General features: G+C 31.9%; 1 protein-coding gene across 2 annotated transcripts in view; it reads left to right on the top strand.

The window, feature by feature from the left end:
- Positions 1-15,471, top strand: part of ZFPM2 (zinc finger protein, FOG family member 2) — a 541,649-nt gene that overhangs the window by 99,287 nt on the left and 426,891 nt on the right. Inside the window, exon 2 of one of the 2 annotated variants that reach the window (XM_074267148.1) lies at positions 8,076-8,234. The exons of the other annotated variant lie outside the window; for it this stretch is intronic. Coding sequence (XP_074123249.1) covers positions 8,076-8,234 — 159 coding nt within the window. The remainder of the gene's footprint in view (positions 1-8,075; positions 8,235-15,471) is intronic. 2 annotated transcript variants of the gene reach the window in all.

Here is a 15,471-nt window from a genome sequence, read left to right as displayed (position 1 = left end):
ACATTTTTTAAAACTTTCAAAGTGCAAATGCTATTCCTCAGAGGCTTTTTGAAAAATGCTATAAAAATCAGATTTTTTTGTGGATAGTTTCTTTACTCAGAAGGTTTTGGATATGAACTTTTGCCTAGAAAGATCTGAATCTTTAATTGTTAACTTTACCAAACCAAAATTGATTATAACTTGAAAATTATATTATTAAGATAAACATTAAATGAAATAGGAATAATTTTAAAAACAAGTTTTAAATAATAAAACATGCACAATTCTGCCAATTTTTTAGAAGGCAAGTATGATTGGTTATTTGTTAATGCTTGGATCATCTGGTAGACATGAAAGGATCTTTTTCTATTTCTTCATTAAAAAAAATTCAAGAAAATAGATCAGCATGTTCCTACTAGGCATTAGATATATAGACAAATGTTCTTTATATGGGGTATGATTATTTGCTGTCTATGTAATTCTGTATAATGAGAAATGTAATTATTCTCTTGGGTTTTTTTCCTAATAATTCAAATTTATTGTATACTTTATGGTGAACACAGGACTTTTCTAAAAACGGGTTTTAAAAAAAAAACAGGTAGTGACATTATTCATATCATTTCCCCCACTTCATAGATGGGAAATTAAGATTTAAAGAAATAAAGTGATTTTTACATGGATACAAAAGTGGCAAATAAATGGCCAAGATTAGATTTGAACCCGTGTTGTCTAACTCCAAGTCCTATGTCTTTTCCACTATACAAAGAGGTCTCGCCTAAATTTCTAAGTGAAAAGAACATTGGAGTTGACAACTAAAAATTTGGACATGTTGAAGTAAAAGCAAATTACAAACTGAGCTTATGTTGTCATCTACCAAAGTAGCAAAGGACCTAATAGCAAAGAATATTAATCTATTTTTACAAAATCAAAGAGTTCATTTTTTTAACTGTAAAGAAACAATTTGAATAAAATTTGACCCCTTTCATAATAGCATGTGGGTCAACTTGAACCCGCCATTAAAATTCTCTAATATCTTCCTTGCATTAGCATTTCAAAACTCAATTTAAATATTCACAGAGCTCTTTTTAATAAACTTAACAAAATTCAGGTAATTTCCTTCAACTTTCTTGATTGAAGGACAGCAGTAGGTGCAGATATAAAAAAGATGTACAGCTACGAGCAAAGCCCGAAATCAATTATATATAAGAAATAACGTAACACATGGAAAGAAATTAATCAAAAGGAAAAATTTCTACTATATGATTCTCTGGTCTGCTACCTGCAGGCAAGGAACATAAATGAAAAAATCAACATTCTTCTTGCAGATAAGGGAAAAATTAATAAAAATGTTTCCTTCCTACCAGATCCCCTGATGCAACTTATGTTAAAAGTGAGTGGCTGCAGGAAGAACTTGCTCTTTTAAAATAGCTTTTTTTATATGCTGTAGAAATATGGCTTTATTCTTGCTGTTAAGCTCAATTACATTAGTTTGGCACAGATTTACACTGTCCAGAGAACTCCCTTCTTCCCTGTCCCTTCTCATTAAACCACTCTGCAGGATGAACATTAAACAAATATACTAGAAATGAAGAGTAGAACATTTTAAGATGTGCCTATGGGGTAATGATGATCTCTAAGAAAGCATCTGAAGGAAGCTGTTGAAAAATCTTAACAAAGTGACAACCAAGAACAACCAATAAAACAAAAGAAAACAAACAACACTAATGGAAAAAAAATTAAGAAAAAAAGTTGAGGATTTTATGGCTGTAATTAATTATAAGGTAAAGAGTAGTTGTAGCATAATTCAGCCTCTTATTTATTTTATTTCTCCTAACCCCCAAAAAGGATGGGGTTGGGGCAGAAGGATACATGTACAAAGAGTATTAACTCAGAAGTTCCTCTTTTCAGTAGGGTTTTACATTTGGTTCTTTTACATCAATTATTCCACTATTAGTCTGGTGTAATTCAAGCTTGGATGCAAGATCTCAAGCAGCAATGGATACCAGTTTAAATAACAAACTCCTTGTTCACTTTCCTCAAAAGTAGAAACTGTTATATCAGATTGCTCCTGGGACTTACCACAGTACCTAGCATGTAATAGGTGCTTAATAAGTATTTGTTTACTTCGCTTGTTATTTGAAGGAAGGAAAAGCAGATTGGATTGTTGTTTCAAGTTTCAAATTAGGACCATCTTCTTAGGGATGAAAGATCTTATTTTATTAATTTTTATTTTGCCAAAGGAGTCTGAAAATTTTTATACACTTGCATCTATGTATCCTGAATGTGTTTTGCATATACCTATATATGAGCATATTGTGACTCTGATTAGAATGGAAAGTTCTTGATTATGGTTACTTGTTTACTGTTGTGTTCTGCCCTCGTTTCTAGGGCCCCATGTTTAGGTGTCAAAATGTAGTGTGCTTTCTGGAGTCCTCACACTGAAGTGCCAAAATATACCATCCAGATTAGCTCTTTGGAGGATATCGAGACCAGCTTGAGTCCTTTGTCTTAGTGGAGCAGTAATGAAGGCAGGAGACCTTCAAGCCTGGTCAAAGATGGAGTCTGTTTATTTCTAGTCTTCTCACCTCTATTTTGTTTTTGTTTTATTTATTCATTTTCAGTTTGACTCTTTATGATCCCACTTGGAATTTTCTTGGCAAAGCCATTCGAGGGGTTTGCCATTTCTCTAGCTTATTTTATAGATAAGGAAAGAGGCAAATAGGGTTAACTGACTTGCCCAAAGTTACACTGCTAGTAGGTGTCTGAAACTGGATTTGAACTCAGGAAGATCCATTTTCCTGACTTCAGGCCCAGCACACTCTATTCACTGCATCACTTAGCTGTCTGCCTGCCAAGTAATCAATACTTAATAAATGCTCATTCATTCAATCTTGTGTGAAGAATCATATTCATGTCACTAACCTAGAGCTAAATGGGATTGTAAAGATCATGAAATTTAACCCCCTTATTTTGTAGATGAAGTGAAGACTGAAACATAAATTTACTTTCTGAAGTGGAAAAATTTGTTTTGAATGTAGATTTATTGTTTCAAAATCCAATACCCTTTCTAGGAAGTCTTATGTACTATCTAAACTGAACAGATATATACCATGCCAATTGTGAACCACCATTGTAACATTTTTACATATCAATTAAGAGTGTAAATCTACTGTAGAGTTAGGAAGGCACCTGGGTTCAGATCTTACCTCCAACATAGACCAGCTTTATGATCTTGGACAAGTCACCTAATTTCAATATGAGAGATGAAAAACACATAGGTTATTGCCTGTGTTGTCCACAGCACTTTCTGGTACAGCTCTCTTCATACTTGCTGAGACTTATTACTTTATAAAATGATGGTTTCCCATAGCATTTTGAACTTATTGTAGCTAAGCTAATGTAACCTCTTTTAGATGAGTTCCTTTCCTGCACTGATACCATTCATACTTAGAAAGAAAGCTCTTTTGCATATGCATACTTTTAAGTTTGGAATATAAAATCATTTAAATAGTAAAACATAGCCATATGCTCAACACAATTTGAAAAATATATCTTTGTTTTCATTTATTTTGCATAATATTTAATGTGCTATATTTAAAAATAATTATAAATAATGCAAATTATAATTTCATTTAATTTATTACCAACTGCTCATCCATCAAATATTTTTCCATTTCTTTGTGCCTTTATGCTTCTTTCCTTTTATTTTAGTTTTTCTCTACTGCATTACTTGAACTATACTGCATTTTTTCCCTGAAGATTTTCTCTGTCTTCTACCTGACCCCACATGGCACAAAAAAGTTTTCCTGCCTATGCACAATACACTTATTCTGCTACCATTTTTTATAAATGTGTTGAAACTTGGGCTGGGAATTCTTCCTTAATTCACCTATTTTAGGTCACTTTTAAAATATCTCTTCCCCAAACAACATACACACGTAAGAAGGATAAGAGGAAACAACCTTTAGATGTCAATTCTGCTATTTCTCTTTGTATGAGCCTTTACTTTATAGAAATGGAGTAGTATGTCATTTCTATACAAAGGACTGTGCCAAATGCCTGGGTAGGTCAGGCTTACCATCATAAGATTCTCTGTCAATGTCAGTAATCAAGGTCCTTATCATCAGAAGTACCTACAGATTGTGTAAGACTTTCCATGCTCCACAATATTTATACTCTGGAATGGGCAACATTTCTTATTGTATTGTAGGGAGTCTCCCAGAATCCTGTACTATTTATCACAGTCTAGAATTCAAAGAGAGCTTCCATATTTATTTCATGATGGAGCTAGAATCTGCTGTATTCTAAAGAACATTTTATTTTCTCTAGATTTGCTACACTATAGAAATCAATGCATGTCTCTCTCCATATATATTGTATGTACTTGAATAAACATAAATATATGTATACCACATACATACTCATTATATGCATATAGTTGCATAGATTTAACAATTGCTTGCATTTTATATTTGGTAGCCACTTATTTTTAGCAAAATTGTTGAGACTATTAATTCTGGCAAGGGTGTGTAAATATCTATGAATCTGGAGCAGTAGAATAACGACAATTCAGATTTCCTCACACTCGTCTGCCAAGTGGCCTCAATCAGAACTAATTTTCTCCATGAGGGCACATGGAGCTCAGTTGTGATCCTCCTCTGAGTGGATATTATTATTTGTATCAAATTATGTGTGGTGATTTTCTGAAATGGACTTCTGTGCCCACTAGCCCATAGACAGTAGTTTCCTTACTTCATTCCCTCCTTCATTGACGCTGTTAATTGTACGTGTGCTTCAAGTGGTTCTTACACCCTTCCGAAGTTAGTTTATGTCTCTGGGCAATCTGATTTTCTTGTTAAGAGAATCTTCAATGTGAACCAACAAAATGAGATCTGATATTAAATTGTAAATATCTTGCATTTTAAGAGAAATGTTTTCCTAGAGCCTAATGTGATAGCATTAATAAAGAAATGGTTAGTAAATTCACATCTTAGGAGTAAATTATTTAAAAGCAGACAATGACTATAGGAACTAGTCTAAATTCACCCATAAATTCAGAAAACAATAATTTTTGTTTCTTTTTAAAATTCAAGGAAGTCTTTCTTTTATTTAGATTATTACTAAGTGCTTGTTTTCTAAAGGAAACAGAGAAAATCAGAATAGAAAATGAAAAAACAGAAGCTGTTTGCAGTTTTGTTTCATTTTTTTACTCTGCTTAAAAGGTTTGGTAACAAAATAGTAAAGTAAATAAAATATTGTTATGTGTTAAAAATTAACTGAAATGCACTTACAGAATTATATTTTATAAATGTTTTTCAATTTATGATATAGTAAGTGCTTAAAAGTTTTTTTTTAATTGAATGGAACTGAATTTTAGATACCCAAGTGTTGTGACTGCCCCCAAATATTAATGATATTACCTGACATTTACACTGAAGTTTCTTAAAGTAATCAATATATTTGAGTCTCAAACAACAAAAACTTAGAATCATAGATCTAGAAAATACCTTAAAATTTATCTAGTGTATCCCCTTCATAATACAGATGATGAAATTCATACCTAAAGAAGTTTAATCAATGGCTTGTCCAAAATCATAGATTTTATAGGCAGGTTTTGAACATCCCAACACAGAAGTAATGCTTGGCCCTCTGTTTTTTTGGAATGCCATACTATTGCTAAATATGTATAATAATATGGATTTTTTCTGTGCTTTTATCAAACTAATTAATTTGCAGAGGCTTTCAATTTTGTTGTGGGCTGAAGCCCACTGCACATTAGAAGCAATCTGGAAAAAAATTGAAGAAAAAAATAGATTCTTATTAATGCTGCCAAGAGTCAGAAACTTTTGGCTTTCTGTAAAACTTCTTTTCCCAAGAAGTCCAGGCTGTTCTCTGAGATCTTTTTAGGAATAGAAAATAGGGTTGGCAAAATTATGCACTTTTGCCTTTAGGTACCAAATGCACCACATTTAGAAATCTGGAAGGATTGAGCAATTGTAAGTATCAGAAAAAAGGTGGATTTTCTTTCCTTTATATCCTGACAAGGATGAGCAATCCTGCATTGGAATTTTTGTTTGTTGGTTGATTGTCACATATTTTGACTAGTTAATTCAACCCACTCAAGTCAGATATGTGCTACAACTGGTAATGGTTCACTGGTAATCAAAACTATGTGAAGCTTTTTAAAAAGTTAATTTGATTTGATTTGAGAAAGGAAAGAAAGAGCTGTCCAGGCCATATCTGCCACTATTGATGATCAGATTTTTTTTCATCACCAGGCAAAATTTTAAATTAAAAGTATAAAGTTTAAATTCACATGATCAAATATAAATTATCTCATCATTGTAATTTTTTAAAAAATCAGAATCTTTCCTGCACTAGCCACATTCTATTGTTAAAAGAAATTTAACACTTCTATAAGGGAGAAAAAAGGTGAGAGATTATAAATAGAAAAAAAATATATATATATATAAAGAAACGTGTGCTTTTAAACTTCATGCATGATTAAATTGGGAAAAAATAAGTATACTCTAGGTTTATGTTGTCCTACTGACTTGGATTAAATTTCAGGTCTACTTCTCTGTCTTTTCAGAGGCCTTATAAGGGTAGGGAATTATTTCTACTAATAAACTGTGTGTTTATTTTGAAATTAACTAAGGGAAAACTGTCAATATGGGCTGAATCCTTTGAAACTGACTTTATACTTTCTGAATAAATCTAGTTATAGCCATAATATTGATGATGAAAATGGGTAAACTTTTATTTGTATGTTGTTTTGTGATTTACAAAATATCTTTCCATGTATCATAATTTGATTCTCCCAATATCATAATGAGATTTGGAAAACAGATTATATATGATCACAAGTTCTAATGTATCAACTTCTGCACATATTTGCAGTCTGTAAAATGTTTCTTTCTTTCTGTTTTTTGAGGAAAGATTTAAAAAAAAACAAAATTTAAAATATTTAAAGCACATAGCACTTGATATTTAAAGCACAAAGTACATAGTATCTAGTAGATACTAAGTGCTTAATAAATGCTTGTTGACTTGAATATCTGACTGAATTCATAATACCTCAGGTTTGTTCCAAGGAGAGACATTCCATCCTTTCTTTCATTAGGGAGCCTCCCTGTGAGACTGCTAGAAAGAGAAATAATTAGTACACATTATTATAATTGTGTTCTGTGGATAAAATGCATGCTGCATTGCTTCTGTGGCAGGAAATTCAGGAGTCTTCTTAGAAGACTGAGACTGACTCCCCAGATTCTTTAGAAGCAGTCAGAAATTCACAATAAATCTCATGATATTTCCATATAGTCCACTTCAAGGCCATCTTAACAACTATAGCCCTCCCTCTCCATTCAGTGAAATAGGGCCATTAATGTCATGCACCTCACTGTTATTCAGTGTATAGGAGTTGTATTTTTATTCCTGAAAAACTATCACATAAATACAAATTACATTTTTTCATTAGAAAACTACTTTTCATTTCAGAAAAAATTCAATTAATTATGAATGGGGTTATGCTTTCATCAGGGAGAGAAATATGTAATTTTTCTTAGAGCCTCAAACATGTATAATGAAATCTTTTCTCAGCATCCACTCTTAAGATGGATTTTTTAAAGTATAGACTTTATTAAAATCTCAGTTCAATTAAAATGCATTCAATTACTTTAAATCTTTATTAAAATCTCAGGTAAAATTGTACAACTGTGTAAAAGAGACTTGTACGCTTTACCAGACAGTTAATTTTAACAAATGAACATAAATTGCACACAGGTTTTGCTCTTCAGGAGATAACTAAAAATTAAGACTTGGATGTGGGAGGGGGAACTTGATGAAGATGGCTGTCTATATGGTAACCTCAAACCTTGTAACTTCAACCTGTCTCTTTTCATAGGTAAACATTTCTTTCTTTCTTTCTTTTCTTTTCTTTTTTTAAAATAAGCATTTGGTATCTTCTTGTGTGGTTCTCATACATGGAACCATCTGTAGAAGGATGCATTCTTCACAGTACCTTTGCTTATAAGTCTTTGTATTTCACTATTTTCTGTTAGATATTGTTGGTACAGTGTCCCTGATTCTTTTTCAAGGGCCCCTTGAAGATGCTGTCGATGATGAAGAGGAAGAATGTCTATCTGAGGGAAATGACATCATCCTTAAAGGAGACTTTCCATTGGAGGAAAGCTTTTCCACAGAATTTGGGCCTGAAAATCTGAGCTGTGAAGAAGTGGAATACTTTTGTAATAAAGGTAATCAATACAGAGTAATGGTTGGGTGAAATACAGTTTTTGAGAGCCCATTTGCTCAGACATATTTCATAGAGTTTTGGGAAATAAAAGTGAAACATGAATAAGGTCAATTGTGTCTGCAAAAAAAAAAGTTTTCACATATAAATACTGTGATTGGAAGAAGTGACTGAAGGTTTTCTAAGATTAATATAGACTTTGTTTTGGGAATGGAAAGGATGAAGAAAATGGTAGTAGTTAAACATTATGTTTTTCTAGGAAGCACTTTGAAATTGATCTCCATTTGTAAGGTAGCAAAATAACTACAGTAAATCCATGATTTCTTTTCTAGCTAAACTCATTTTTGGAAAATTGATGTTTCAGGGAATGGCATTAAAAATCAACACTTAATTATATTTTGTAGATAATCAGTGGTCAGAGAAAAGCAATATCTTGCATAATTCTAGATGTTCCTTTGATTATCTAAAATATTAGTACATTAGGACTTTGCTTGTTCCTAACCACCCTCCTGTCTATCAATAGCAGTGCCTGTTTGCTTTTTTCAAATGGTGCTTTAAACTTTTATAGAATTTCTGCCCAATTTAACCCTTTTGTGTAACTTAGATTAGCTGGTGTTTTTTCACAGCTGTTTCCTAAGGATTGTTGTGAGAGAGAGAGAGAGAGAGAGAGAGAGAGAGAGAGAGAGAGAGAGAGAGAGAGAGAGAGAGAGAATGTATACACATGTATGATGGGGAAGACAGAGACAGGAAATGTATCTGTGTGTGTTACTATTTTATGAATTTCTCAGAGAAATTATTTTGAGTTATTCATCAATTTCATTAGCAAATTTGATATTGATTTAGTTTCTGAGAAAGCTGTAGTCCATCAAGAGGAAGAGGAAAGCAGATATTTCCCTGATACTCTGTCACTGATTTAACAATAAGTATTAAAATATATATTTTATACAGATAAGTGTCTTGTGTGTATGTAGATATATATATATATGTGTGTGTTTCATATATATTATAAATATATACATATACATGCCTATTATATATATATAATCAGCAGTCCTAGAAATATAATTAGAAGAAGCCTAAATCATACCTACCCACATGAATGTTGTTCAGGGAGAATAACAGTTTATACTTCTAAATGGCTTATAGGAAACCCCTTGTCTAACACCTAGCCCCAGAAAAATCATGGTGGTTTGGGAACTTCACCATGTATTTCTTGATTGTACCTTGGAGAGTACTTCTCAGTAGCTTGTAGCAGAATGGAAATTTTGGCCCAGGTACCAAAGTAAGAGAGAAAAGGCAGAGGGTTAGAAAAGCATTTCTCTCTCTCTCTCTCTCTCTCTCTCTCTCTCTCTCTCTCTCTCTCTCTCTCTCTCTCTCTCTCTTTTTTTTAGCATTGAACCTATTTTAAGCATAAACACTACAATGCTGTAAATTTTGCTGTAACATCTTTTACACTAAAGAGATATGAAAATATTTTTAAAATAAGAAAAAATTTAAAAGAGGTTTTTGTCTCTTTGATTTATGTATTAGGACTGCATATAGTTTGCTACCATTGAAAACTGAGAAAAGATGTTAGATTAGGCACCAAAAGAGTATTATCCTCACTGATTCACTCAACAAACTTGACTTAAATGAATATTAATTTGTATGAAGGCATTTTAGAGTGGGGCAGTTAATTTATGACACTTTTCAAAACTGCTATACAAAGAACATTTGATCTCACTTGTTACTATTTAAAAGATTGTTCATTATGACAAGAACAGTTTTGTAACAAAAGTCTTATTTTAATAGTTCCATAATTTAGCAATAACAGAGAATTCAAAAGTAGAAAGGTGAAACGGGATACATTCTCATTTATTCTTGATCAAAAAAATTCAAAGGAAATGTAAAGGGGCATTATTGCTTAGAAAAATTTTTCTCTTTAGATAGATTTCCCCATGTAAAGGAAATCCATTATCCTTGGTTTGCTAAACTGAGTGAATTTTAAGATCTTTAATAGAAAATGCTTTTAAAATATCAGATGTTCCAAATTCTCAATTCAGTTTTGTTTTAATTAAGTTATATAAATCATTAGTTTAAAAAGAATTAATATTATTCCATTGTAATTTCATTGAAAATAATATTTTAGGTAATTTCTAGATTGAAATGTGACACAAACATTTTTATGATTTTTTCCTTGGATTAAATTCTTAGAAAATTACAGAATTTAAAATTCAAAGAACTTTTTAGTCTTCTCTGGGCTAATACATACTTAATTAAAAATTGTCTCCTACAATATACCATCCAAACCATAAATGAAAGGCAATTTTCTGACCTTCTAAGGCAACCCATTATATTTTAGTTAGGTATATTTCGATTTAAAAAAAAGTTTCCTTATATCCAATCCCAAAATAACTTCTGTCCATTGCTTTTAGATTGATCTTTTTTCAAATCCAATCTCTTTTCTTCAAGACAGATAGTTAACATATATTAACTTGGTCATGTCTTTTTTAGGCAAATATATCCTGTTCCTTAAAGTCTTCATATTGCATGATCCCCAAAACATTATTTTTTTTCTGGTTAACTACATGTAGATATTCAACTTAACAGTAAATTAGATGGTGAAGTGAATAGAATGTTGCATTTAGAATCAGGAAGAAATAATTCTGAATCTTTCAACTTACAGGTTGGGGGAATCTGGGCAAGTACTTTGATATCTCTCACTCTTTTAGTATCCTCATCAAGGAAATAGTGATAATAATAGTATCTACCTAACTGGGTTATTTTTGGATAAAATAAATTTTTATATGTATACATACATATATGTATAGAATTTTAAAGTCCTAAAGTGCTCAATCAGCATGAATTATTATAACTGTTATTACAAAAAATTGTCTTTATGAAATGTTTTTTCCCAGAGATGAACATATTAACATATTAGTAATATGAGTTGAATATGTTAGGTCTATGACCTCCACCTTACTCCCTACATTATGGGACACCTTGATACAACCCAGAATATCAATGATTTTTATTGGCTACCATATTGAATAATATTTACCAAGAGTACCATGTCATTTTGAATTTTGACTATCATCTAAGGTATTAGCCTTTTCTTTCATCTTTTTGTCATCTGAAATATTGGTGTGCATGCCAGCCATTATGAAACATGGATTATATTAAAAGAGAATTGAAAATTAGAAAATAAGTCTCTAAAATGAACAAGATTCTATTATCAGGCCAATCAAATATTTTTAAAACTATTCTCTTTATCAAGAAAATAGAGCTAATGATTTTTGTGCTGCCAAATTCACAAGGTTATGCAGATCAAACTCTATTTCTCTGTCTCTATCTCTCTGTCTGTCTCTCATTGTGTCTCTTTCCATATGCAAGTATTTGTGAATATATGCATATTTAAATATATGTATAAATATACATGTGTTTGAATATATTTATACATATATATTCACATATACAGATATTTGTATAAATATATGTAAATGTATTTGTGCATATAAATGTGTGTTAATGGTGGATAGATGGGTAAATATATAGATGGGAGGTAGAGCCAAGATGTTAAAGTCAGATAGAAAAATAGAGAAATAGACAGATCCTTTGATCCTTACAATTCTATGAATTTGTTAGTGTAAGTATTATTAGCTATTTTTCCAGATATCAGAGTTTTTTTTAAATCATGGAATGATGTGATTTAGATCTTGCTACAGATATACACACACATACACATATACAAGCCAGGTAGCTTCTAAATAACTAAATGACACCTTATTGAAAAAACATTTTTCTGGTGACTTCAAAAACTATGTGAACGTATCTTTATTCTATTCATTAAAATGAAACAGAATTTCATGATCAAATGTCATTTATAAGTGGAAAGCAAGTTGCAATCAAATTAAACTTTGGGCCCAAAGTGCTTTTTATTTTTTTTCCTCCCCTAATACTTTTCCTCCATTGTATGGAAAGCAAGGAAGTTGGCTGAAAAATATGTTGAATGAATGAAAATAATGGGAACAACATTAGGTAATCTATAAAACTGTATGCAGAATCTTACCCCTTCAATCCACACTGTAGTAATACAGAAATCCCACTTAGAACCCAGAAATATCTGAATTGTCTCAGGCAACTGTAAGGGTAATTAGATACTTCTTTGAAAATAAAAGGATTCTCCAGGGGTAAATCACATGATTGAAAAAAAAAACAACCCAGAAATAAAGCACTTATTAAGTACTTACTATTTTCTTTGCACTATGCTAAGCACAGAGAAGACCACAAACAGAAATAAATATAGTCATTCTTTTCCATAAACTTACATTCTAATGGGGAAAAACAGTACTTAAATGAAGGGTGAAAAGTGAGGGCAGTGGTCTGGGAGTGAGGAGTTCATGTGAAGCATCATAGTAGAATTATAACTTATTGATGCAATATAAAAAGTAGGTGTTATAAAGTTGTGTAAGGAGGCAGAAAAGTAGATGAGATTTTTTTACTATTAACTGAAAGGTCATGGTTTTTGGAAATAATAATCCAAACTCCATTTAGGATAATGGACTTTGAGATCAACAGTAATTATCCATAAATGTGACCTAGGTGTCATTATAGGTTTTTTTCTGAAGTCATGATCTTCAAGTGTTATAGCTAAAAAGGCAAATAAAGCATTACACATTCTCTGGAAGGATATTGACGTATCAGCAAATAATACCATACTATACTTATATGCAGCACTCCCATCTGCATTACAGAATACAGTTCTGTTTTTTGTATCTCACAACAAAAGCAACTAAGGTGACATATTTGTCTTGAGAAAAGGAAAAATGATACAAAAATTGCAGAGGGAAAGGAGCTCTTTAGTTTGGAAAAATGGAAAGGATGATGGGTGATATGCTGGATAGCATAACATCATAAAGGACACAGAAAAGAATGACTGGAGACTATTTTTACCCTCAAATCCCAGGAGACTTCAATAGATTATACTTTTTTGAACCTTCAAAAAATTAAGACAAATAAAAAGGAAATGCAGTAAAAATCCTCTTCTGTAGACCATCTTCCCACAAATTTCTTGGAATGTTTCTAGAGCAAAGGTTCTTAAATCTCTTATATCATGTAGTTTTGTGAAACCTGTAGGTGAACCCTTCTAAGAATATAAAGTCTTAAAATCTATGGAATAAAATATAAAGATTTACAAAAGAAGCCAATTGCTTTGAAATAGTTATAATTTTGTATTATCTTTTATTTTAAGTTCATGGACCAGAAGATAAGAAACTTTGCTGAAAAGACAAAAATTATATCCCCATACTCCCCCTTAAATATCTGTTGGTAGCAAAGAAGCATTTCCTCTTAAAAGTAGCCATGTAACCCATTAAAATCCAATTATTATATTGGTACTCTGAACTTGGTTGTCCTGACACAGGGGAGGAAAGGAGTACTTCAATTTGTTGTTGCCTCTAAAAGATCAACTTTTTGTTTTAAAGATCTGAAAAATGTAGGCTAATGAATTAGGAACAAGGCCAAAAAAAAAGGTTAAAGTAGAGAGAAGAGGAAAGAGAGAGAATGATCAATAATGGTGGTGCCAATGGCAGTTGCAAGTAGTGACAGATTATTGTTCCAAAAATGCTCTTTCAGTGGGCAAATGAGAAAAATAAAGATTTAGAAGAGAGGACAATTTTATAATTTTATGGGAAAATAGAGATCTCTATCTAAATGTTATAACTCATAAAAGTAATAGTTCTTGTATTTGGAATGTTAGTGGTATGGGGATACACAATTATAGGCAGTTAATAATAATTTGGACCTTGACGCTACCTGTACCTTGACAGCCCACCAGATGCATCAGTATGTTATAAGGAGGTCATCATGGAGTTCATTCTAGACAGACTCTATGGTCTATATCTAGATCTAATGTTATATCTTAAGCATATCCTGTTTAAAATAATATTTCCTAGCCCACTGAGAAAACATACAATAATAGTTAATATTTTTGTTTAGTCAGATATACATTTAAAAAAAACAACCACTTTTTTCTTCCCCCCCAAAAAAAAAATTGATAACTTATAATTCCTTTATTTAAAGGATTAATAGGAAACAATCTGGAAAGCTTGGCAATTTTGACTCATTTGAATAACTGAGGCTTTATACAGTGGATAAATAGTGTCTAGAATATGTTGATTTTGAATAACATTCTTGGTCACAATCAAGTACAGTGCTTTTATTTGTATTTTTCTCTGACAAAAATAGTTTAAAGGGGAAGACACTCAAAATTTTATTTGTCCTACTATGGGATTAATCCTCTTAGCAAAACATAATTCACATGCTTTTTCCTGTACATTTTGATTTGAAAATATTTGATACACCAATCAATACCCTGGCTTAGTCCCTAAACTAAAATAATTTTAAAAGAGCTAAATCTTATTATTTTCAGAATAGTTATGTTATAAGCAGGGACTTAGCTGGTATAGAGATAATGATTTCGAGTAGAGGTATAACATAATAGTGTGTTGTCCTATTTTCTTCCTTTCTCTCTAGATACTAATCAAATGAATTTGTCCTTTTAGCCAAGAACTTGAGGGGACTCCATCTGTAACTCAATGCAGTTTCTGGATTAACAATTTGGGGATCTCATAGGTTGACATGAATAATTTCTCTCACATCTTCAATTCTCAAGGACCAAGTGGGGTATTTCCAGGTTGCTCCTATCCTCTGTTGACTAGAGAAGCAGAATCAAAACAGAATATCTTTTTCCTTATTGTATTTATATATTTTGCTAGTGTAACATTCTTACCCAGAGCCAGAGAACATAGTTTTGCAGTTAGATTCTGGATATAGGAAGTAGTTGCAGAGAAATAGCAGAGGAGCAAGACATTTCCTTTTTTCCCCCCTATGACCTGTGTAAAGCTATCATAACAAACATCCATAAGACATATTAAATCCTTAGTGATCAAGGAAACCTTGGATATTCCTTTCCCATCATTCTCTCTGGACTATGGTTGGAAACTACTCATTGCTTGCTTTTCACCTTGATCTGTTGTCAACATGCTTGCTACTTTATTTTTCCATCATACATCAAAAAGTAGGTTTAGGCATGTTTCAGAAACCCCTTTCAATCAATGGCATTTCTTTTCTCCTCAGTGGTGCTTTTAATGACATGTTTTTACCTCTTCTGATGCTTTGGCAACTAGAGCAGGATCAGCAGAAGGCAGCAGCTAGCTATACCATAATCACTTTGAGCTCAATAAGGAGATCTTTACAAGCAA

The sequence above is a fragment of the Sminthopsis crassicaudata genome, chromosome 1 (genome assembly GCF_048593235.1).
Source record: "Sminthopsis crassicaudata isolate SCR6 chromosome 1, ASM4859323v1, whole genome shotgun sequence".
Taxonomy (NCBI): Eukaryota; Metazoa; Chordata; class Mammalia; order Dasyuromorphia; family Dasyuridae; genus Sminthopsis; species Sminthopsis crassicaudata.
This window is presented reverse-complemented; position numbering and strand designations above follow the sequence as displayed.